Source organism: Misgurnus anguillicaudatus, chromosome 7 (genome assembly GCF_027580225.2).
Source record: "Misgurnus anguillicaudatus chromosome 7, ASM2758022v2, whole genome shotgun sequence".
Lineage (NCBI taxonomy): Eukaryota > Metazoa > Chordata > Actinopteri > Cypriniformes > Cobitidae > Misgurnus > Misgurnus anguillicaudatus.
This window is the reverse complement of record NC_073343.2, coordinates 7,221,929-7,247,477: the sequence shown is the minus strand read 5'-3', so window position 1 is coordinate 7,247,477 and position 25,549 is coordinate 7,221,929. Positions and strand designations below refer to the sequence as shown.

At 37.9% G+C, this 25,549-nt stretch overlaps 1 protein-coding gene across 1 annotated transcript in view; it reads left to right on the top strand.

The window, feature by feature from the left end:
• shtn1 (shootin 1) overlaps positions 1-25,549 on the top strand; it is a 55,340-nt gene that overhangs the window by 22,428 nt on the left and 7,363 nt on the right. The window contains exons 5-16 of the mRNA XM_055172733.2: positions 1,064-1,220; positions 4,153-4,250; positions 4,447-4,528; positions 7,351-7,445; positions 7,598-7,744; positions 10,147-10,300; positions 10,471-10,600; positions 12,668-12,753; positions 13,955-14,061; positions 15,573-15,623; positions 16,178-16,304; positions 16,878-16,996. Coding sequence (XP_055028708.2) covers positions 1,064-1,220; positions 4,153-4,250; positions 4,447-4,528; positions 7,351-7,445; positions 7,598-7,744; positions 10,147-10,300; positions 10,471-10,600; positions 12,668-12,753; positions 13,955-14,061; positions 15,573-15,623; positions 16,178-16,304; positions 16,878-16,987 — 1,344 coding nt within the window. The 3' untranslated portion in view covers positions 16,988-16,996. The remainder of the gene's footprint in view (positions 1-1,063; positions 1,221-4,152; positions 4,251-4,446; positions 4,529-7,350; positions 7,446-7,597; positions 7,745-10,146; positions 10,301-10,470; positions 10,601-12,667; positions 12,754-13,954; positions 14,062-15,572; positions 15,624-16,177; positions 16,305-16,877; positions 16,997-25,549) is intronic.

Below are 25,549 nucleotides of genomic sequence, written 5' to 3'. Positions count from 1 at the left end.
TAGCATGAATATCTGTATTAACATTAAAGGACAAGTTCGGTATTTTACACTTAAAGCCCTGTTTTCAGATTGTTTATGATGAAATAGTACAGTTTTGACTGAAATTTGGACATATGATGCTGTCCCGAGAATTTTCGGGTGTTTATTGTATCACCTCCCAATTCTACAATGGGTCTATAGGTGCACTGGAACAATCCTTCCTAAAATGCATTAAACTTTCGTTTACAAAGACGTGAAACTCATCGAGTGGCCAGGGGCGCTCACCGACATGCTCACACAAAAATCACTGCAAAAGATGCTTTCCAACAGGTGTTTTAGCATTCGTTGTAAACTTGTGGACCTATTTTTCCAAACACCTCACACACGTATATTCTTCCATTGAGAGTTTAATAGACACTCCAGCCCAGTTGGTGGCGATAATCCGCCTTTGCCAATTGCAAGAATACAAACAAGGTTCCCGGCGCGGAGTAATAGTACCGTACCTCACAGCACATCTAATACAAGTCAATGGAGTTGGACAAAACTATGATAAAACCCGAAAGCATCTTTTGCAGCGATTTTTGCGTGAGCATATCAGTGAACACCCCAGACCACTCGGTGAGTATCACGTCTTTGTATACGAAAGTTTAATGCATTTTAGAAAGGATTGTTCCAGTGCACCTATACAGCCATTATAGAGGTGGGAGGTGATAGAACAAACACCCGAAAATTCTGGGGACAGCATCATATGTCCAAATTTCAGTCAAAACCGTTCTATTTCATCATAAACAATCTGAAACCAGGGCTTTAAGTGTAAAATACCGAACTTGTCCTTTAACTAACATTAACAAGAAAAACTATATTGTTTATTTTTGTTCATGCTCTGCAGTATAAATATAATTTTTGCAGAATTGGACATGACTGAATTTAAAAGATTCATCTACCCACATGATTTGGAGTAAATTGATAAAAAGTCAACAGGTCCGCAGGGTTTAAGGGGTTAATGCATTTAGTAATGTTTACTAATACAACTTTATTTTAAAGTGTTACCTGCTATCTCTTTCTCCCTAATGCTTCCCCATAGTTGAACAAACAGAACCGGTCTCTGAAGAGGAAGAGTATGCTTTATTTAGCCCATCTTAATGCGGATGTCGTTGCTGAGATCAGTATTGATGATGAGGAAGATGACGATTCACAGGAGGATGTCTGTAACTCCTCTCACTGTCAGCTTGTCATCACAGGTGTGTCATTGCATTGTCCCACAATGCACTGCTAAATTAACTGAGGATGTTTTTGGGAGGGGCTGTGTTTGGGCTAAACTGGGCCAGACACATGAAATGTCTTTATTCACCCTCATTCTGTTCTAAACCTATAGGAGTTTCTTTATTCTTTTGATAGTATTTTGATAAATGATGGTAAGCACACAGTTGATGGTACCCATTGACTTCCAGAATAGAAAAAGAAACCCATACAGGTTTAGAAAAACATGAGTGTATGGAATTGATGAAGAACTATCCCTTTAATTATATATATATATATATATATATATATATATATATATATATATATATATATATATTAGGGCCGGGACTTTAACGCGTTAATTAAGATTAATTAATTACACAAAAATAACGCGTTAAACATTTTTAACGCATTTTAATCGCACTTATTTTTGCACCGCGGAACATTTCTCATGAGTTTCGGCGGACCGATTATACTGGAGCACCAACTAGCGTTCATGACTTCACAACAAACCACAGTGAACATTAACCAAGAGGCTGATGAGATCGCTTTGGTTGGCCCCGTGGATGGGAATTTTTTTAATAAAAAACGAATGGATGTAAGCGTCGATAAGAGCATGTTTGTGTGTAAGCTATGCAACAAGGAATTCACATATCACCGCAGCACATCGAGCATCTCAATGCAAAACATACTTCACTTCTCAGTGATTTTAGTCCAGTCCGAATGCTCCATGTCAGTAATCATTACGGACAATGTCAGTAAAGATTACGGCGTCTTTTACCTTCTGTAAAAAGGTCCGGAGAAATTACCTCAGGTAATACAAATCCAGTGCGAATAGACCAGCTGTAAATATACACGTAAATCGCGTCATTTCCTTTTAAATTGCGTGTTTCTTTTAAATATAAAAGCGCTTAAAGAAGCATTTACTTGCATTCTAGACGGAGAAACAAGTCAGTTACAAGTCAGTTTCTGAATAAAACACGACACAAACTTTAAAAAAAAAAGTCAAATTTACTTCTCAGAGGCATGGAACTGTTTATGAAACTGACGTTCTCCCCAAACTGAAATTAAACACAGTGTTTCGCGTTTTCCTTGTCTGTGTCATGTTGTTTGCACATCTGATATCTGGAAGCAAGGTAACGTGCACGTGAAGAGACGAGAGGTGACGCGCTGCGCCAACGAGTTACCCCTCCCACTTCTGAATGTTTTACAGAGATTTCTAATCCCGTCCGAATTGACCATTAATATTACCGACGTCCTGTGGTAAAATTACATTACGCCATCTACCCCTGTAAAACTAATCCCGTCCGAATAGGGCTCAATAAACAATGTTTTGTTGCTTAAGCTTATGTATTCAGTCATTATTCATGGTACACTCTAAGAACGAATGTGTTAAAAACAACACATTAGTGTTGATTCTGGGACAACGCACTGCGTCGTCCTGGAATCCACCCATCTCTGTGTTATTATTGAAACAACACATTTTGTGTTACTTTTAACACAACATGTGTTATACTTGAACACAAAATCAAGACAAAATGACTCATAATGTGTTAAAATTACACATAATGTGTTAAAAGCTTACAGCACAATGATGTGTATAAAATTAACACATCCTTTCTAAGAGTGTATACTAAAATCCATGTAAAAAATTACTTCTTAATGTTCTCAGGTCAAATATTTATATGCGATTAAAATGCGATTAATTTAGATTAATTAATTACAAAGCCTCTAATTAATTAGATTAATTTTTTTAATCGAGTCCCGGCCCTAATATATATATATATATATATATCTCATACAGAGACTGCCATCTGAAAACAAAACACGTCACAGTTTTTGCTGGCTAAAATTAGTTATTTTAATTATCAGACATTGAAAACTTTAAAGAGCACCTATTGTCCGATTCACAATTTTACATTTCCTTTGGGGTGTAAGTGTGTATTGGTACATGTTAACGATATGCAAAAGGTTCAAACCCCAAAGTAAACGATCACGTGAGTTATCGTCTCCAACGTAAATCTCTTTTCTTGGACTACAACAAACACTGGTTATGTTAGGTCTCTGGTTATGTAACTGTTGCTCCATTAGAAGGGAACGAGATGCTGCGTCTCCCTTGCCATACTTTCTGCGTCTCTGTAACGCCGTCTTTGGCATTATTTCAGATAGCGATATACTTCCAGGTTCTCGCGTCACCCTGTTTTTGTCATTAAGCCTCACCACTGGCTAAATTTGATATACACATTCAGGCGCACTTACTCCTGGAGGCGTCCCCAAAGTGTCACTGCAGTGACGCAGCGCGAGTTCCCTCGAAAGGGAACTGTAACAATTGATCTTAAAAGGTAACAAGATGTAACCTTGCTCTCACTTGAAATGTGTCCCCACATTTAGTCCTTGAATTTGAGGGTATTGGACCTGGAAAGTCCTTGAAAGGTCTTTGAATATTGAAGTTAACTAAGGTGTGGGAACCCTGTATTTAGGCCAATCACAACATACAGATGGCCAATCAGAGACACAGAGCTTTTCAAATCCATGCGTTTCAAGAAGAAAGTGAAATATGGAGCTACAAAAATGTACGGTATGTGGAAATAATGTGTTTTTTTAAACCACGCTAACACATTGTATTATACCAAATACACAAAATAACGTTTGTTAGCAATGAAATAGGTGCTCTTTAATATTGTGTATTTCTATAATAATGTGAATGAGAGGTATCTGACAGCTTTTATTGTGTTTGGTGACGCTAATGTAGCAAAACAATTAGTAGCATTTTGTCTGTAAACATACAGTATATAATGAGAATATGATGTTAATGTTGAAAGATATCTGTGCGGTTGGTTTGACAGTATTTACTCATTCAGTTTGTTTTTAATTACATTTCTGACTGTTTTGTGGGTTTGCTCTTAAAACCTCTTTATGTGATTGTGGCAGAGCTAAGGGATAAACTAGAGGTGATCTTGGCAGAAAAGAAGCAGATAGCTTTTGATCTGGAGACAACAAGAGGACAGCTCTGTCAAACCAGACAGGAAGTATGTGAGAATGATGTTAAAACTCACACACTCTCTTTAAAAAATGTGAATACCACATCTTTTATTATCTACATATTTGTCTTTATCTCTGTCTGTCTGTTTGTCTGCCTGTCTCTCTCTCTCTCTCTCTCTCTCTCTCTCTCTCTCTCTCTCTCTCTCTCTCTCTCTCTCTCTCTCTTCTCTTACTCTCCTTAAGCTCCTGAAAGAGAAACATGATAATACTGTTTTGATAGCTGAAACAATCCAACAAAAGAAACTCTTGGGAAAATACAACAGAGGTCAGTCGTGCTCCGGCTTTCTACTGTATCATCTTACATGAACTTTTCTCTTTTTACTGTTTTCTCATCCACACATTCATAGACATTAACCTCTGTACTGTGAAATAGTGCACACACTCTGTAGGTGAATGTAATAATGACACCAACAGCTTAGTATGTGCTTTTACACACAATGAACAGAAGCAATGCTAGATTCTGGTACAAAGCTGAGTGATTTCTCAAACCTTCTGCTTGCTAATTGCATATAATTACAATGAGAATAGCACAACATCAGAATAAATGATTTTTATGCATGTTTTTGAGCTTTTTGAAAACAGCATGTTTGTTGATGTACTTAATTTGTGTCTTTGTGTAAAAATACTCGTACCATAGTCATTTTAGCATTATCTTTTTTAAATTGTTTTCTACATTTTGGGGACCAGCCAGGCGTCCCCAGTCAAGAAAACAGACTAATAGACCAGGGACAGATTATGATTTTGATGTGCCCTGGGCACATGGATGTCCCCCCACAACATATTTTTTGACAACGATGTTGAACATGTACCATCATACAGGATTTACAATTGCGCTTAAATTTCATAACTTATTTCAGTTGCTTTGGGGTTGTAAAACAGTATTTAAACATGACATATTAGGGTATAGTTTAACAGAATCTTGTCTGACAGCAATAACGGCGCGTTTAAAGGTGCCAAGAGCTGACAGAAATAGCTTAATATAAAATGTTGGTTTACCTTAGCTGATGGGATCTTTCATGATTTCCTTCAGGAAAACTCTTTCACAACGTCATCGAAATCCAGTTCCTTAAAAAGTTCTGATTAAATGGCTATTAAAGACAATGAACTGAGTGAGACATCAGTACGCTAACCTTTTTTTCGCGTGACTGCACAACATGTTTTTTACTCGCTCTTAACAGTGATGGAATGCATTAGGATTAGTTATTTGTTAAAACACCTTATTTCACCTAATTCAGCTGTGTTTTATTAAAGTAAAATTTACACACAAATTTGCCTGGTCCCCCTGCTGGTCCAGTGCCCTGTGCACATGCCCAATAGGTCCGTGCGTTAATCCGTCCCATAATAGTGCATATTAAATAAAGTCTTGCGGCCAGATTTACTAACAGCTTCCGCCAGCGCAAACCATCATTGGATATTTAGCACTAAAAAGGTGTGGACTAGTTATTTTTGCGACTGACCTTATGGCATATGCATTTCTAGGAGTTTCCCTTTCAAACAGACAATTTATGGGAGGAGAGTATTTAAATAATTTGCGCGATGTGATTTACTAATGTTTGCACGTGTGATAGTATTTGCAGCATTATTTAATGCAGAATAAAAACATGTCTTAAATCATTTTGCACTTGATATGGCTGCAGTTGCCAATCAGAGGAAATATAGCAGAGATCAGAGAGCGTGTGGTACATGGCAGAGGTTTTTTTAACACGTTACAATTTATTTGGAATGCCAGAGGAACATATTTTAAAAAAAAATATTGCTTGCCAATCCATGTTATTTTTTATTTGCTGTAGGAAATTACCATAATTTCCGGACTAATCAGTCGCTGTGGACTATACGTCACGTTTATTTAGAAAATGATTTCACAAAATCCAAGCCGGAGAACAGACATTTAATCTGAAAGGCAAGTTATTCAACTAAACAATAGCACAGAACAGCAGCCTGAATTGCTGTCTGTATATGTCAAAGTAACACAAACAGTTATTTACACGATAAACAATAGCATACAGAACATACCTGAGGGGCTGAATAGGCTAAATTAACACGAGAAGCCAAATCAAGGTCAAAAAGGTCCCGAAGTCATTCCACATCACTGAATCCATTGAATTACATAAATACAGGAGCAGCATAGAGCAGACTCTCGTGGCTGTAGACGGTAATGGTTTCTCTTGGTTCATATAAAATAATTTTGACATATAAGTCGCACCAGACTAGAAGTTCCAGGACTGGCTAAAATATGAAAAAAGTGTGACTTATAGTCCGGAAAATACTGTAAAGGAGTCACTAATAGTCACACAATACCATGCATTTCAAAACTTCTTGTAAACCTTAACATTTGTTTTCGATGTACTATGGCTTTGTTCGTTGCGATGTCCATGGTGCTGAACTCAAGCTCATCAGGCGTTAGTAGATCACCCGCACCTCATTGGCTCTGCTTATTTGCACCCTGAACTAATTTGCCCTGCTCTTAGTAGAGTTGCGCTGGTCATTATGGACTGCAGCTGTTGGGCCTGTGTTATTTATTTTTCAAATTTTTAGTAAATAACCAGCGTTTATTTCTAGGGATGCTCCAATCGATCGGCCGATAATGCTTGCTATGCTTCTCAATGAATTAGGGTGAAATGCAGAAACTCAATATGCGCTGCAAACGAAGAACCATACACACGCAGCTATGACACACAGCTCCAGGAAATGGCTTAAGGATATATTTATATTGCTGTTTTTCAAACCTTTTCTTGTATTTTTATGATAATAAAGAATATGTATAATAATTATGTTTGACGAGTGTTGCTTTTTTCAAATGCATGTTATAAATGACTCAAACTAACAGTTATTTCAGATCGATAAGGACTTACTGATTAAAAGCCGTAGTACATGAAATAGCTGTGAATAAGATCGGAATAGTGATCAGCCACGTATTTTTTGTGGATATCGGCATTGATCGGAGTACATCCATATATTAACAATCGCTTATTATGCTAATTTGCCCTGTTTAGTAAATCTTGCCCTTAAAAACTCATTAGTTTATTATAAAGACAATAGAAGTCAATGCTATAAAACTGCTAGATGCTATAAAAACTGTGTGTTTAGTTTCTCAGTATGCTCTGGAGGAGTTTGAGACCTTACAGGAGGATCTAAAGCTTGAGAGAGACCTTCGTTCTGAAGCGGAGAAGTTTGCGCATGAGGTGAAAGCAGTTAAATACATTTAATAAGAATTTCATCAAAAAGTGACATTTTAGGAACTTTAAATATTTATAAATTTCAGGAATGTGTGAATTATGTGGTTTGTAAATCTGTGTTTTATGCATTCTTGTGCTTTTTCTGTGGGTGTATGAAGATGCTAATAGAACAAAAGAAGCTCAAAAGACAAAGCCAGATGTTGATTCAGAGTGTGTCTCCAGCCGAGGCGCTTCAGAAAGCTCTGGCAGAGATCAACACACTAACACACACTCTAGAGACACAGAGACTGGACCATCAACAACAGGTAACACACACACACACACATCATCTCGTCTATGTCCTCCACAGTGCACTGAGAAACATATGATAACGGATAAACCTTTCAAATCAAACCTCGCAGCCCATCGGCACCATCTAGTATCTCTCTCACACACATATGCTGGTACTTTTATCATTAGAAGAAATTTCTTATAGAAAGGTTTTTATATTGAACTAATGCTGTTTTCTAGCCCCTAACAATAGCGATGAACCTATCAAGCACACATATTTTTAACCATTTCCATTACAAGGACATTTGGAGTTTCCTCACAAAAAAAATCCTACGTACTGTAGTGTGTCCATTTTCATCTCCATAATGGATGGAGCCTATCCGAATATCTATGTATAGGTGACCTTGGCAGGTGGCTAATCCATTAAAGAGCTAGTTATATACGGTTAAATGCAAATACTGTAGACTAACCCTAACCACCCTCCATCTAACAGAAACTTATGCTTTTTTAAAAATAAAAGCATTATTTATTTATATATCAGTTGTACAAATAAGGAGATCCTAAATGTTTCCAATTGAATATGCTAGATTCAGTGGAGTATAGATAAGACAGTAAAGTTTTTTACATTGTTGTATAGGAGGGGAACAGGAGTGCTGTGTTCGACAATCATTAATATATTGTACATTAAAGAGCACCTATTGTCCGAATCACGATTTTACATTTCCTTTGGTGTGTATGTGTGTATTAGTACATGTTAACGATACGCAAAAAGTGCATCGTCTCCAATGTAAATCTTTTTTCTTGGACTACAACAAACACACGGATTGTAGGCAACAGTTTACTTCCTGGGATTGGTGATGTAGTAAAGACCAACATTATCATAATTCCTCCTGCTTTGGACTCACAGCCTGTAAGTTAACTCCTGTTAGCAACCGAATCTTTCAAACATAGTAAGGAGCGTCACGTTTCTGGCTGACGTCAGAGGTAGACGCGATTCGCCTCATTCCTGCGTCTAGTTTGCACGAATGGCGTGAATTGAGCGTTGCCACAGTAAAGCGAGTTGAAAAATTTGAACTTTGGCGGAAAAAACGTGCCGCGTTAACCAATCAGGAGCTTCAGAGTCAGTTTTATTTGGCCAAGTATACTTACATATACAAGGAATTTGTTTCCGGTAGATTGAAAATACTCTCTATACTTTAACATTTAAACGTATAATACAAATAGATAGTAGAACACCCAATATACATGACAATAATGAAAAGACACAAACTGTACAAAATAGACAACAATACACATATAGGCACATGTCAACCTATTAACATAATATACAAATAAGATATACAAATATACAGTAAGTATGTATGTAATGAGTGCAAGATGCATATAGGATTATAAGTATGTACTGTGGTGAATGGACATAGAGCGACTGACGCCACTTAGCTGCAGCTGCACTTAGCTTAGCTTGTTCTAGTAGTGACGTGATTACAGAAAGCGAGTGGAGCAGCAAAAGCCACTCCCATTTCGCGAATTTCCGCGTGAATTGTCTCGATAACTAGAATTTCACGTGCGGCTTTCATGCACAAATAAAGCGAGTACCATATTTTCCGGACTATTAAGTCGCACCGGAGTATAAGTCGCACCAATCAAAAATGCGTCAGTCAGAGGAAATAACATATAAGTCACAGTGGACTATACGTGGCATTTATTTATAAAATTATTTCACAAAATCCGCGCCGAAGAACACATTTCATCTGGAGAGGGAAGTTATTCAACTAAACAATAGCACACAGAACAGCAGGCTGAATAGATGTTCGTACGTAATCGTAAAATGATCAGTTATTTACACGATAAACAATAGCATACAGAACATACCTGGAAGGCTGAAGACGATTAATTTAACCGAACAAGCCACCGAGCATCAAGTTTGCGGACTCGTCATTCAACATCACTGAATCCACTGAATTGCATAAATACTGGAGCAGCATATAGCGGACTCTCACCGCGGCTGTAGATGGTAACGGTCTCTCTTGCCTCATAAATGTCTAAATTAATTCATACAGACTTACAAGGCGCTCCTGAGAATAAGACGCAGCACCAGTCTAAATATGAAAAAAAAACGCGACTTATAGTCCGGAAAATACGGTAAACTCAAAATGTTCAAGCGGCAAACTAGCCGCGAATTTGACACTTCAAATGCGGCTGGTGTGAACCCACGGTCACAACGTACAGATTAGCTGGCAAGTCAGGGACACGGCGCTTTTCAAATCTGTGCGTTTTAGGAAGAGAGTGAATCCTGGAGCTACAATAATGAATAATGTTTTTTAACCATAAACAAATTGTGTGTATTGGATGCTGTAGTATGTGCATTGTGTGCTTCTTTTGGTGTTTGGTTATATGATTTTGTTTGTGATTGTTGTTCTGTGTGTGTTTGTTTTAGATAAAGGCTCTTGAAGAGCAAATACAAACCAATGAATTAAAAAAACAGCTAATGACATTTGAGAGACAAACAGAACTGCTAGAGGAGGAAAGAAAAGAGTGGCAGCACAAATACACTAAAGCTGAAACCGAAGCCAAGGACCTCAGATTCAGAGGTACATTTAATGAGAATTCCCTGGGATCGAACCCAGAACCTTGGCTTTGCGTGCATCATGCTCTAGCAGATGGGTAACATCAGTGTACTGGTTTAAGATTGTCGCAGATATGCTACAGACATACCTCTCTAACAGCAATGTTATCCATCCAAGTGTTTTGTGTGTTGCAGTGGAGGAACTAAAGAAGAAGCTTCAGCAGGTCTCCAACCCACCAACATCTGCCCCAGCACCCCCTCCACCTCCTCCACCACCACCTCCTCCACCTCCACCACCTTCCGCTCCCTCAAGTAACCCTCTCAGGTGAGTGAGCAAGTGTGTATGTGCTGCATGATAGCAGTGGCCGGTCAGACCGCCAGTGACTAGCAGTAGCTAAGCAATATGACCTCTTTCATTTTAATGGAAGCTTAGCAACTTCCGGCGACACGAGTGAAAGTGACCGTTGGAGCGTGTCCTGCGACGCAACAAAGTTTAACTTTGCAAACGATTATAGACTTTCGGGAGCTTCATGCCATCCATGTTTCGCCAGTTACTGGAGTGGCCGGTTACTCATTTGCTTATGACAACCAGATGCCTCCTAATGACCTCAATGAAAGAGATGAGCGACACACAGCAAGAAAGTCACTGGTGGTCTGAACGAGAGGTAACTGTGCAGGGTTTTATTATTGGTTCAGAATGCATAGTTTTATCCATCTTCACGGATTGGCTACACAGTACAAATCCCTTGCCTAGCATCAAATAGGAGTAACATTAGTTTTCTAGTTTCTAACTTTCATTACGTCTTATGGTTTATTTTTGGGGCCCTTTGACTTTATTTAATAGATAGTGTGAGGAGAGGACAGGAAAGTACAGGGTGGAGAGACGGGTATGGGATTGGCAAAGGACCACGAGGCGGGAATTGAATTTGGGTCGCCGAAAATGCACCTGTTCAATTTCTCATTAATGCAATTATCTAATCAAACAATCACATGGCAGTTGCTTCAATGCATTTAGGGGTGTGGTCCTCCTGAACTCAAAACTGAATGTCAGAATGGGAAAGAAAGCTGATTTTAAGCAATTTTGAGCGTGGCATGGTTGTTGGTGCCAGACCGGCCAGTCTGAGTATTTCACAATCTGCTCAGTTACTGGGATTTTCACGCACAACCATTTCTAGGGTTTACAAAGAATGGTGTGAAAAGGAAAAAACATCCAATATGCAGCAGTCCTTTGGGTGAAAATGCCTTGTTGATGCTAGAGGTCAGAGGAGAATGGGCCGACTGATTCAAGCTGATAGAAGAGAAACTTTGACTGAAATAACCACTCGTTACAACCGAGGTATGCAGCAAACCATTTGTGAAGCCACAACACGCACATCCTTAAGTGGATGGGCTACAACAGCAGAAGACCCCACTGGGTACCACTCATCTGCACTACAAATAGGAAAAAGAGGCTACAATTTGCACAAGCTCATTAAAATCAGACAGTTGAAGACTGGAAAAATGTTGCCTGGTCTGATAAGTCTCAATTTCTGTTGAGACATTCAGATGGTAGAGTCAGAATTTGGCATAAACAGAATGAGAACATGGATCCATCATGCCTTGTTACCACTGTGCAGGCTGCTGGTGGTGTTGTAATAGTGTGGGGGATGTTTTTTTTTTTGGCACACTTTAGGCCCCTTATTGCCAATTGGGCATCATTTAAATGCCACGGCCCATCTAAGCATTGTTTCTGACCATGTCCGTCCCTTTATGACCACCATGTACCTCTCCTCTGATGGCTACTTCCAGCAGAATATTGCACCATGTCACAAAGCTCGAATCATTTTAAATTGGTTTCTTGAACTTGACAATGAGTTCACTGTACTAAAATGGCCCCACCAGTCACCAGATCTCAACCCAATAAAGCATCTTTGGGATGTGGTGGAACGGGAGCTTCGTGCCCTTGATGTGCATCTCACAAATCTCCATCAACTGCAAGATGCTATCCTATCAATATGGGCCAACATTTCTAAAGAATGCTTTCAGCACCTTGTTGAACCGATGCCACGTAAAATTAAGGCAGTTCTGAAGGCGAAAGAGGGTCAAACATAGCATTAGTATGGTGTTCCTAATAATCCTTTAGGTGAGTGTATATGTCAGAACCCTTCCCCCTATACCATCGGCTCTGACACATCTTATGGGTCTTAACACAAATTTGACTTTAGTGGAAAATGTATCATCAGAAGTTTAATGATGCATACTATTCCACCAGGTCTATTTGTGGAAAGCCACCACAAAAAGAGGAACAAGGTCAATGTGTGTTTTTGGAATTGTTTTACAGAGAGACAGAAATGCAGTGGGTTGTATAGATCTGTTTTACGTGTTTTCACTCTCTGTCTTTTGTCTATCACAGTTCATTATTGTCTATGCTTCGTAAGAAGAAAGATGTCAACACTGAAATCCCATTAGTGGAGAAGGACTCTTCTGAAAAAGCCCCAGGTGAAAAGCGAAGATCCAGACTTCATTTCCCATAAACCTGCTCATTTTAAAAGTTTCGCTTTTTCTAAGGAGGATGCATGAGCCTTAGTGGAAATTAATAAATGCAAATATTACGTAAAATGATCATTTAATCAGGGGTGGCTGATATTTCAAGGTTTTGCTATTGTGTCATTACATTAGTAAAGATAGCGCTGTGTCCCATTTCAAATTGTGTGAACGTCGAAAAGATTTCATACATTTATGATGACCTTTTTGATCGGAGTTAAGTGTGGTTTAAAACGCTGTACTTTATTCAGAAAGACGGAATGTAATTAATGTACACAGTTTCACAGTAAGTGTGAAAGTTTCGTTTTTTCGTCATAGCAACAGGTAGGAATAAAGACTTGGGTCAAGTTCAAGTTTGTCTTGAACTATTTCTTTCAGGTTTATCTCAAAAAGAAAAATGAAACAGATTGGAAGCCTTTTGCTGAAGGACAAACACTGTTGTACAGTTTTGGAGAAGTCATTACCAGTTTATGCAAATACCAATTTTACAATTCTCGAATTATGGATTGAGTTTCAGTTTTGTAGAACTTGTCTGGTGAACTTTCACTTTACCTTTTTGATTTTCTTTCGCACCAGGTTTGAATGTTAAGAAACGGTGGGCTTTCAAATGGATTGACTGAAATTCTTTCACATAATAAATATAAGTGCTGGATAGGTTTAGATACTTTTTTGAACAATGCGGTTTTCTTTCATGGGTTCTCCATGTATTAAAGTTTTTTTTCCACTATACTGTTAGTCTGAAATTAACTGCAAAAACATTTATTAATTGAGGTTTTATCATTCAGTCAGTGACTGGTAGGCAGATAATATCCACTTTTTTAGTTAATAAAAGTAATGGCTTAAAGTGTTTGTCAAGGACACTGAACAACAATGCACACAACAGATCAACGTTTATTTAATGTTTTCGATGTACATTCTAGCTAAAATAGTAACCATCACAGCTATTTGTTTAGTTTGCTTGAATATATATGATATAATTCTGTATCTAAAGTGTTTGCTGATGAAAAGTAATGTGAAATTTATTGTGACCTCTGTGAATAAGAAACAGACCTGTGTGATTAAAATTGCCATTATGGATATGTTACTTAAGTAATATTCATTCAGAATGTATGGAAATCTGTTTTAATCAAAATCTTTTTCTGTGTACATCTAACAGAGAAGGACGTAAGACAGCAGGCCGTAGATGAGATGATGCAGCGAATTAAAAGAGGGATCCAACTCCGACCTGTTTCCCAGACAGCCAACAGAAACAGACCAGGACCGGTACACATTTACTTGAAACTCTGCAAACATGTACATCTTCCGAAAAAAATAGTCAAATGGTCTCTAGATGTCACTGATGCGGTAAAAAAAAGTTCAAAAAGTATACATACAGAGTTAATATTGTTACCACATGGCGCTTCTCCATTGCATAGTAGGCTACCCCACAGGTTGGATCGGGTCGGCTTACTTTTGGGTTTTTTTTTTCACATGACAGTTTCTGTACAAACACCCGTGGCGTCGGTTGACGCGCTCCGCTGAGCCTCATTTAAGTTGCATTAAAGCGAATATGCGGACGTGCGCGTCGCGAATGTGCCACCACAAACTGCATGTCTGAAATAAAAACTGTTATGGTGTTCTTGATTCTCAACCTGTAGATATTCTCATCACTAAAAGGGAGTTTGGAACCTTACAGCAAAGCACAGATGACAACAGGTTTAATCGAGACAGCGCAAGCTAGCATGAAGGTAAAGCTAATCATTATAGCGATGACGCTGGTAGTGACGATTCTCTCGGACCAATAAGTGATCTACAGTGTTTTCACAACACGTTTTGGTATCAGCTCGGCTCGCTTGGAACCCCGACCGAGGTGGTACTAAAAAATATCATTGGGTACTACGTACTGCACCCAGTGGAAAAGCACCCAAAATGGCGCTTTTCCATTGCATAGTAGCTCACGGTTTGGGTCAGCTTACCTTTGGGGCTTTTCCACTGGGTGTCGTACATAGTACCCAAAACTTTTTTTTAGTACCACCCATTGGTCTGAGAGAATTGTCACTACCAGCGTCTTCGCTAAATGCAAGATTAGCTTTAGCTGCGTGCTTACGCTGTCTCTAGCAAACCTGTTGTCATCTGTGCTTTGTTGTAAGTTTCCAAACTCCCTTTTAGAGGTGAAAAACATCCACAGGCTGAGAATCAGGAACACCATGCCAGTGTTTTGTTTGCAGTTTGTGGCAGCACATCCCCTGGCGACGCCACGGGTGTTTGAACAGAGTGAGACAGAGGTAGTGATAAACGCGATGTGCAAACATCTATTTGTGGTGGTCAATTTTGATTTTGTGGCAGAGTGACAAATTAATTTATGGAAAACACTGTATTCCAACTTTTTGTATGATGTCACAGCAGTAGGCAGTGCAAATATAACGACATGCCTATAGTCCCTCCCACTCTCAAGTGGTACTAAACTCAATGGAAAAGCTAACCAAGCCAAAGTAAGGTGAGCTGACCCGACCTTACCTGTGGAGTACTATGCAATGAAAAGCGGCAATAGAGTGCATATTGGCACCTCTACATATTGGTACCGAATGTGTATATATCTGTACCTAAATGGTACATATTAAGACCCCAGTGAAATTGCCCTAGTGACAGCTTGGAACCATTATTTTCTAAAAGTGTACAAACTCACAGCCTGGATACAATTTTACTACAACGACCCAAACTTAAACCAGTCCATCTTGTGATGGCAAATACTTGAATTTCATATTATTAAAGTCTGTTATGTGTTTTTCTTGCAGAAAGAACAAACACCGTCAAGTTCTGCTATACAGGAGCTTAAAGGAATTCTGGTCAGTATTTATTTATTTATTAACTCTTTCCCTGCCAATGACAAGTATTTCCGACTTTCCACAACACCGCTATTATCCACCAAGTGGCGCTCTTCCGCAACTTATAAACCCAGAAGTATCGCCCTAGGGCAGTTTTGAAGATCGCTCTGCATCTGATCTCTATCAAAAGCCCTTTACAAAAATTTAATTATCTTAGTTTTTTGCTCAAAATTGGGTGTTTTTGAAGAAACATACACATATTTGAAAGGTGATAAAACGAGAACAAATTAAGGTAAGATGAAATGAGTTTTTTTTTAAAGCAAAGGGTTCTTTTGTTTGTTCTTTCAACCTTTTTTTAACAAGGCATTTAACTTTTGAGAAAATCATGAAAAATGCTGGCGCTGACTGGCAACTTTTTTTTTTAAATTCTGGCGGGGAAAGAGTTAAATTATTTAAATATCACCTTCCCTTTAAAAAACTATGCATATTTGTAATAAATAAAAAACAATGACAAAAACATTTAATCGTACAGTATAACCACAATGTATTTTGAAATGACTCGGACTTCTGTTTAGAGTTCTGTTACACGTCCAGGCCCCTCCCCCTTGTCTGGGGCCGCCCTTTCATCGTCACCTCCAAAATCCGAGCTTGAGAAAGCCCTGCTAAGACGGAGGGAAGCGCTGAAGACTTCACAGACTAACAGTCAGTAAAACAAATTTTTTTCTGATTCCTCTAAGCCAAATAATCCTTTAAAGAGACACACAAGGAAAATAGTTTAAAGAATGTTTGTAACAAAGCAGATCTGGGTCACCATTGACTTTTATAGTAAAAAAAAATACTATGGAAGTGAATGGTGCCCCAGATCTGTTAGATTATTAACATTCTTTACAGCAGTGTTTGCCAACCAGGGGGTCGGGGCCCACAGGGGGGCCTCAGCAGATTTCCAAGGGGGCCTCAAGATGACTTAAAATGATAAAAATTGGACAAAACAAGCATTAAAATAGGCTAAAACAAGTTTTAGTGGCAAATATACATCTGTCTAGTCATTCCAAGTTCTATTTAATTGTGTTCATAAAATTGAGTGAGTGGGGGGCCTTCAAATATTGTTGTGGGCGACTAGGGGGCCTAGAAGTGAAAAAGGTTGTGAACCACTGCTTTACAGTATCTTCCTTTGTGTTCAACAGAACAAAGATATTTATACAGGTTTGGAACAACTTGAGGGTGAGTGAATGATGACAGAATTGTCCCTTTAACTTTTCAACCCTTTCCTTTCAGCAACCCCCAGTAGTGATTTAGATGTGACCCAAATCAAGGAAACCCAGACAGAACCAGGCCAAAGCTTAAACAACCAGGACACACAGCACAGCAACCACAACTTACACTGACTGTACACTGTGAGTATCTGCTCTGGTAGCCAAAGACTAACAGGATAAAATATGTCTTTATTTGGCTTTGTAGTGAAAGGTTTCTTCAGATTATAAAAAGGTATAAAAGAAATAGTTATTCTAAAAATCGTTGACTGAATGGATTTTTAAGGAATCGACAATTTGCTATGGCATCGGTGTGAAGAACCGTTTAATCACCATTATTTTGAAGTGTTGTCTCATTTGTGTCCGTTTTATTTTTAGTAGGAACCTCTGAGACTTATTCTTCTGGGTTGGCCTGTGTCACAAAAATGTAATCAACAGCATTATGTTGGATTAGAATGAATCTAAACACACAGTAGTAGTAATAGTAGTAGTAGTAGTAGTGTAGTGTTGTGTTTGGGTATTTTGATGGATATGCTTTGCTTTGAGTGTCTGTGGGAGTTTAATGGCAGTGAAACTGAATCCCCTCCATTCTGTGGTCTTTACCAAAGTAGTTGAGTGCAGACAGTCCAGCCGGAGTATTGACACATGCTTTGTGTGAGAAGCATTTCTAGAGGGGCGTTGATGGTTAGCCTTGAACAGCAGCCAACCTGAGGTTTTCAAATTACTCTAACCAACATTAACCTTCACACTCCATAATTACAAGGCACTGGGATGGACTTCTGCCCAATAACCAATCTTTATACTGTTTCATGAAGCAGGATATTTTCTCTTTTTATTCTTTCTGTCTTTCTTTCCTTTCTTTTCTGTCTTTCTTTCTTTCTCTCTTTCTTTCTTGCTTTTTATTCTTTCTTTCTTTTGTTCATTCTTTCCATTTTTCTTTCTTTTTTCTTACATTCTTTCTTTCTTTCTTTCTTTTTATTTATTTCCTTCCTGGTGTCTTTCTTTCATTCCTTTACTTTTTTCCTTACCTTCTTTCTTTCTTTTTATTTGTCTTTCTTTCTTTCTTGCTTTACCTTTTTTTCTTTCCTTCCTTCATTCTTTCTTTTCTCCTTTCCTTCTTTTTGTCTTTCCTTTCTTTTTTAATCCTTTTTTGTTACTTACCTTGTTTCTTTTTTCTTTGTTTCTTTTTTCTTTTGTATTTCTTTACTTCTTTCTTTGTTCTTTACTTTATTTATTTGTCTTTTCATTATGTCATTCTTACTTTCCTTTCTTCCTTCCTTCTTTCTTTCTTTGTCTTTCTTTCTTTTATTTATTTGTCTTTCCTTATGTAGTTCTTGCTTTCTTTCCTTCCTTTTTTCTTTCTTTCTTTGTCTTTCTTTCTATCTGTCTTTGTCTTTTTCTTTATGTCCTTATTTCTTTCTGTCTGTCTTTCATTCCTTCATTCCTTCCTTTCTTTCTTTCTTCCTTCTATCTTTCTTTCTTTCTTTCTTTCTTTGTCTTCCCTTTTTTTATTTGTCTTCCCTTTTGTAGTTCTTGCTGTCTTTGCTTACTTTTTTCCTTTGGCTTTCCTTGTGTTGTTCTTGCCTTCCTTCCTTCCTTCCTTCCTTCCTTCCTTCCTTCCTTCTTTCTTCCTTCTTTCTTTCTTTCTTTCTTTGTCTTCCCTTTTTTTTATTTGTCTTCCCTTTTGTAGTTCTTGCTGTCTTTGCTTACTTTTTTCCTTTGGCTTTCCTTGTGTTGTTCTTGCCTTCCTTCCTTCCTTCCTTCCTTCCTTCCTTCCTTCCTTCCTTCTTTCTTTCTTTCTTTCTTTGTCTTTCTTTCTTTCTTTATTTTTTGTTCTTCTTTCTTCCTTTCTTTCTTTGTCTTTCCTTATGTCGTTCTTTCTTTCTTTCCTTCCTTTTTTCTTTCTTTCTCTTTCTTTCTTTCTTTCTTTCTTTCTTTCTTTGGCTTTCCTTATGGTGTTCTTGTCTTCTTTCCTTCCTCCCTTTCTTCCTTCTTTCTTTCTTTTTTCTTTCTTTCTTTCTTTCTTCCTTTCTTTCTTTGTCTTTCTTTATTTCGTTCCTGCTTTCCTTCCTTATTTCTTTCTTTCTTCTTCCTTCCTTCCTTCTTTCTTTCTTTGTAATTCCTCTATTTTTTATTTCTTCCTTTCTTTGTCTTTCCTTTTTTCTTTCTTTTGTTGTTTATTTCTATCTTTCTTCATTTCTTTGTCTTTCCTTTTTTCTTTCTTTGTTATTCCTTTACTTCTTGCTTTGTTTCTTGCCTTCTTTTTTATGTCTGTTTTTATGTTGTTCTTACTTTCCTTCCTTTCTTCTTTTTTTCTTCCTTTTTTGTCTTACTTTATGTCGTTCTTTCTTACTTTCCTTTCTTTCTTCATTTCTGTGTCTTTCCTTATGTCGTTCTAGCTTACCTTCCTTACTTCTTTCTTTCTCTGTCTTTTCTTTATTCTTTCTTTCTTTCTTTGTCTTTAATTTTTCTTTTCTTTCTTTCTTTCTTTCTTTCTCTTTCTTTCTTTTTTCTTTCTTTCTTTCTTTCTTTCTTTCTTTCTTTCTTTCTTTCTTTTTATATTTCTTTCTTTCTTCCTTTGCCTCAGTCTTCCTTACATAAATCATTTTCAGTGGAAGTACTACAGAAAAAGATTTTGGTTCAGCAATCATGCAACACTATTATTTTGCTACAAAACATGTTCTTCAGTATGTTTTTAAAAAAAACACACAATGAATTGACCATATAAATTTAATGATTGTGCAATAATGACATGTGATTCTTTTTCAAAGCCGTTCAAAATCCAATATGGCAATAAAACTGTTATTGAATAGAAGACAGATTCGCTTAAATGGGTGAATGAAGCGGCTAAAATCTATTCTAACACCTGAAGTCCTTTACTGTTCAACCGTCACGAAATCAGTGGTTTTCATTTGGGATCCCTGAAGATCCTGTACATTATGAGAGGAGACTGCACCATTTTAAATGCAAATGTTCATTGGTTTTTATAGAGCCAAGAGGCCTTGGATCAAGTTAAAATGAATCCCTTTCTGGTTTCAAGTACATACCTACGTATGTAAAAACACCATCGTTTTTTTGTAAATGTCAATGTTAGAAGCAATTTTGCAAGGATTATGATTTTCGTTTTTATGTGAGATGTGTCGTTTAAAGCGTTCACGTTGTTAAATGATGATTTTTAAATGGTGCCACATTCAATAGTTTTTGCTTTCCATTTTTGATCAAGTAGCACTAAAGTGCAATTTGAAAACGTACGCAAATTTTTTTATTTCATGCTTTCAAAAGCATGAAAGCTATTAGGTACACAACTCTCTTCAAATATTTCACCACAGAAGTGTCAAAAATATGTAAGTATACTTAAAAATATGTAGTCTGTATAGGTCAAATAAAACATTTAAAGATATAAGGTATCTTTTTATTACACCGACAAGGATATAACCTCATAAAAGAGTATGATGGCTAAGATTCTTTCTAAAGGTATTGTACAGACCTATAGTAACTCACAGCAGTGCAAGGCTGGGAAAAGATTCAGGACAAAATCTAAAGAGTTTCCTCTCTGTTTAAGGTTTTCATGGGTTTACAGTTCTCATTATAAATTTGACCTCTAAACTGGCATCTTTATTTTCACATTCAGTCTATTAGGAAGTGTTTTATTTAGCAGGAATGGCACAACAGAATGTGATGTTTGTCAAGCCTCGTTACACAACCAGATTTCATTTCCTCTGGTGAGCTGCAGCTGTCGTGATGTGTTGTGTTGTGAAACAGTAGATGTGTGTATCCACACAGGGCTCGGTGACACTTTCAGACAGCTTTCGCACACTTAGGCGCAATTTCCACTGCGGCTTAGAGCTCTTCATGGGCTTAAGTCTTCCCGGACACAAGATGAAACTTTATTCCCAATCTCTTTTCCTTCATCCCCTCCTTCTACTCTGTTTTCACCCTTATTTTGGCCTGCAACAGAGAATAACACACCTTGCTTATTCAAGGGTGTGTTTGAAAACACTTTAATGTGAGTGTACATTTTACTGCAGGTTTTTTGTGGGATCTTGTCATGTTGTTTTGGGTGCATCTTTTTAATGCTTGCTCAGTCTGGTAAGCAATAAAACTAAATTTTGGTTAAACAAAATTGTCTGTTAAAATAATCAAATTTGCCAAAAATAATCTGCCAAACTCAAGTAAATTTTAATAAATTCAAGGCACAGTGCTAACAGGTGTTGTAGACTTTATGCGCTGGCACTGGCTGGTAACTTTTTTAAAAATGTTGGCGGCGAAAGAGTTAATCAAAATCAATGTCTTTATTCATAAATATGTCCTCATTGGTGTCAAATGACCTCTGCCAGTGATCTGACTTTTCTTTGTAAGCTTAAAATTTCTTCTCTTTATTTACATTGAACGTGTAAGTCCAAGGAGGCTTCCATGTCGTTCTGCCATATTGAAAAACTATAATAGCAGAGAGGGACAAAAAGCACTAGCCTACCGCAACACGTTTCCACAACGCGTTTTCGTTCAGAACACGTGAACCATGCTGACACGGACAAGGAGATCAGTGAGTACATAACGGCTACCGTAGTTGCAACATGCATTTGGAAAGGTGAGGCGCTAGAGAGCACTGTTCGTTTGAATGCAAAATACAATTTCACCACTAGATGGGGGTAAATCCTACTTATTGTCCATTTAAAATGAGTTTTGGCTTTTGTATTTTCATAAATTGTATAAGTGCGCCATGTAGTGGATAATCGCGGTATTGCAGATTAACATAAAAATTCATCAAGAACACTTTTTTATGCAAATGTTTTCTCTTAATTGACAAGATAACTCGTCAATGGCGGTAAAAGAGTTAATAACAGGAAAATGGTCTATATGCTGGCGCAGGTTTGTTCCTATTCTCGTAATGAGAAATTGGTCTGTTTTGGGTGTAACGTGCAATTAACCAATAAGAATCTCATCTCTCATCCCCATTAAAAGCCAATTGGGCTTGCGGATTGCCTATTTACATGGCGGAGTTTGTAAGCAGAAAAATGTAAGCAGAGAAAGAAGACCACCAGTTTATTGATTTAAGATTGATGAAGTCATTATTTCAGTAACTAAGTGATAAGTAAGCAGTGTTTTAATTGCTGATAAAGTATGATGCATGATCACTGTAATCTCAAAACGTTTTTTATAAGAATAATTAAATTATATGCAAAAAAATAAGATTAAATAGGTAAAAATACTTATTTGTAACAAACAGGAGATTTTAGCAATGGGAACCGTCTTTAAAAAAAATATTACTTAAAAATGGTTCTCATCTCACTATATCCAAAAACGGGAAAAAAAAAACGTTTCATCCTATCTATACACTTTATTCAATTCAATTCAATTCAATTCAATTTTATTTATATAGCGCTTTTCACAATACTCAATTGTTTCAAAGCAGCTTTACATTAATAGAAGCAGTAAAAGCACAGTAAAAGCACAGAAAAATGACAGATAGCACAACATAATACACAATAGCATAAGCTGTCAAATTTGCTGAGGCTATGACTCGACATTATGAACGAGCGTATTACTAATGTAACGTCTAGGAGAAGAAGCTAAATTAAGCCCAAGCAGGCTACCTCCCCGGGGTAAAAAACCCCCTAGGAGAAAAAAAACAAAAACCCCGGGTTGTTTAGCCGAGGAAATAAAAAATAAAAAGTCCTAGGAGGGAAAAACCCTTGGGAGATATATATGTATATAAACACATATAAACGGATCAGGAGATTAAGCGGGGATTAAGCGGAGTTTAAGCGGGTTCTGCCGGTGGTCGTTGGTCAGGCATCAGCTGGGCATCACAGTGATGGACGACCAGTAGATCAGAGGTGAGTCGACTTTCACATCTACCGGAACTGGGTCTGTTTGTCCCATTGTCCTCAGGGTCGAGGACAGGACAGGGAGAGAAAAACAAAATCATATTAGCGTAGGGGCCGTTCACATGTAATGCAAGTGTCACACAGTGATGTGGTTTAATCAGCTTAGTTTCAGACAGACTAACTATTGCGGCATAATTATATTATCCACAGTTGAGGATTTTGCAAATTGGGGGCCCACTGCGACGGTATATATGGTAACTAAGGGTCACCTTCTGATTTTTAAGAGAAAGAGAAAATGAAACCTGTCGACCCGTTTGACTAAGGCCTGTAACCCCACTGTCGTCGTTAATGCAGGTTCAGTGGCAAACGGGTCTATATTGCATGCTATTTACAAGATCACGAGAAAACGCCAACATCGCAACCTGACCATACGTGCCAACCCGTTTGACTAAGGCTGGAGGCCCCACTGTCGTCGTTAATGCAGGTTCAGTGGCAAACGGGTCTGTATGGCATACTATTCACAAGACACAAAAAAGCGCCAAAATCGCAACCCGACCATACGTGCCAACCCGTTTGACTAAGGCTGGAAGCCCCACTGTCGTCGTTAATGCAGGTTCAGTGGCAAACGGGTCTGTATGGCATAGTATTCGCAATATAAAGAAAGCGCCAAAAGCCCAACCCAACCGTACGTGCCAACCCGTTTGACTAAGGCCGGATGCCCCACTGTCGTCGTTAATGCAGGTTCAGTGGCAAACGGGTTTGTATGGCATACTATTCACAAGAACACGAAAGTTCCAAAATCGCAATCCGACTATACGTTAAGATAAGGTTTTTATTTATTTATTTGGTTGGTCTGTTTTATGACCGCTATTGCTTTGTTCGGTAAAAATAACTTTTTCTATTAAATAACTTTTCCTAGAAAATTTATGCGAATGCTTTGTTTACGAGAAAATTTTTAAGTGTATTTTTAAAATTATCGACTGTGTCTGATTCTCGGACATCGGTTGGTAAATCATTCCAGAGCTTAGGGGCTAAGTAGGAAAATGACCTTCCACTTTTAGACACTTTTGATAGTCTAGGGATAATCAAGAGACCAGAATTTTGTGACCGTAGTGTGCGTGATGGATTGTATTCTGATAGTAATTCTCTAAGATATGAGGGTGCTAGGCCATTTAAAGCTTTGTAGGTGAGTAGTGATATTTTAAATTGTATGCGATATTTAACTGGTAGCCAGTGTAAAGATGCCAGAATTGGGCTTATGTGGTCGTACTTTTTAGATCGAGTAAGTACCCTTGCGGAAGCGTTTTGAACTAGCTGAAGCTTGTTTACTTGATTTGCATGGCATCCCCCGAGTAGCGAGTTACAATAGTCTATTCTAGAGGTCATAAAAGCATGGATAAGCTTCTCTGCGTCAGATGTAGACAGTATATGGCGTATTTTCGAGATATTTCTAAGGTGGAAGAAAGCTGTACGGCAGACGTTGGCGATATGACTATCGAAGGATAAGTTGCTGTCGAACATCACACCTAAGTTCCTTACCGTGGAAGATGGCACCACAGTGCAGCCATCTATGTGCAACGTGTAATCTGACATATTATGTTTGTAGCGATTCGGTTCAATAATAAGTATCTCTGTCTTATTGGAGTTCAGCTTAAGAAAGTTATGTGCCATCCAGTCACTAACATCGCTAAGGCAGTCTGTTAGCTTAGAAAACGTGTGTGTTTCGCTGGGATGTGAGGAGATGTAAAGCTGGGTATCATCCGCATAGCAGTGAAAACTTATGTTATGTTTCCTGATAATGTCTCCTAGAGGTAACATGTATAACGAGAACAGGATAGGACCTAAAACCGATCCCTGCGGTACACCGTATTTAACCAGGGAGTGATATTACTCTTCCTCGTTTACATAAACAAAGTGATAGCGATTGGTTAGATACGACCTAAACCATGCTAGCGCCTGACCACTGATACCAACATAGTTTTCTAGTCTATTGAGTAAGATTGTATGATCTATTGTGTCAAAGGCTGCACTAAGGTCTAATAATATAAGAATTGAGATTTCACCACGATCGGATGTTAATAGGAGGTCATTTGTAACTCTAAGCAACGCTGTCTCTGTGCTATGGTGGGGCCTGAATCCTGATTGGAACTTTTCATATGTACTATTATTTGTCAAAAATGTGCGTAACTGGCTTGCCACTACCTTTTCTAATATTTTCGAAAGAAAAGGGAGATTTGAGATTGGTCTAAAGTTATTAAGCTCTCCCTGATCAAGCTGTGGTTTTTTAATCAGCGGTTTAATAACTGCTAGTTTGAAAGATGTTGGAACGTATCCTATTTCTAGCGATGAGTTAAAGATATTTAGAACCGGGGTTGACACTACAGGAAATACCTCTTTAAGTAGTTTTGTGGGAACGGGGTCTAATATACAGGACGATGATTTGGATGACGTTACTAGTTTAGAGAGCTCTTCTATTGTAGTAGGTTTAAATGAATCAAGATGTTCGTGTGGTAGTCTAGTGTTAAGTGAACTAACGGGTAGAGTGGTGGCTGCCTGTGTAGCTACGATGTTTTCCCTTATAGCCGTAATTTTGTTAGAAAAGAAGTTCATGAAGTCGTTACTATTGTGTTGGAGTTTACTATTGGTTTCTGTTTGTTCTTTGTTTCTAGTCAGTTTTGCAACGGTGCTAAAGAGGAAACGAGGGTTATTATGATTCTCATTTATAAGCTTGCTAAGATAGGTAGATCTGGCGGTTTTAATAGCCTGTCTGTAGTGTTTAACACTATCTTTCCATGCTGCACGCCATACTTCTAATTTTGTGCTTCTATAATTTCTTTCCATTTTCCTAGTTGCCTTTTTAAGAGCTGCG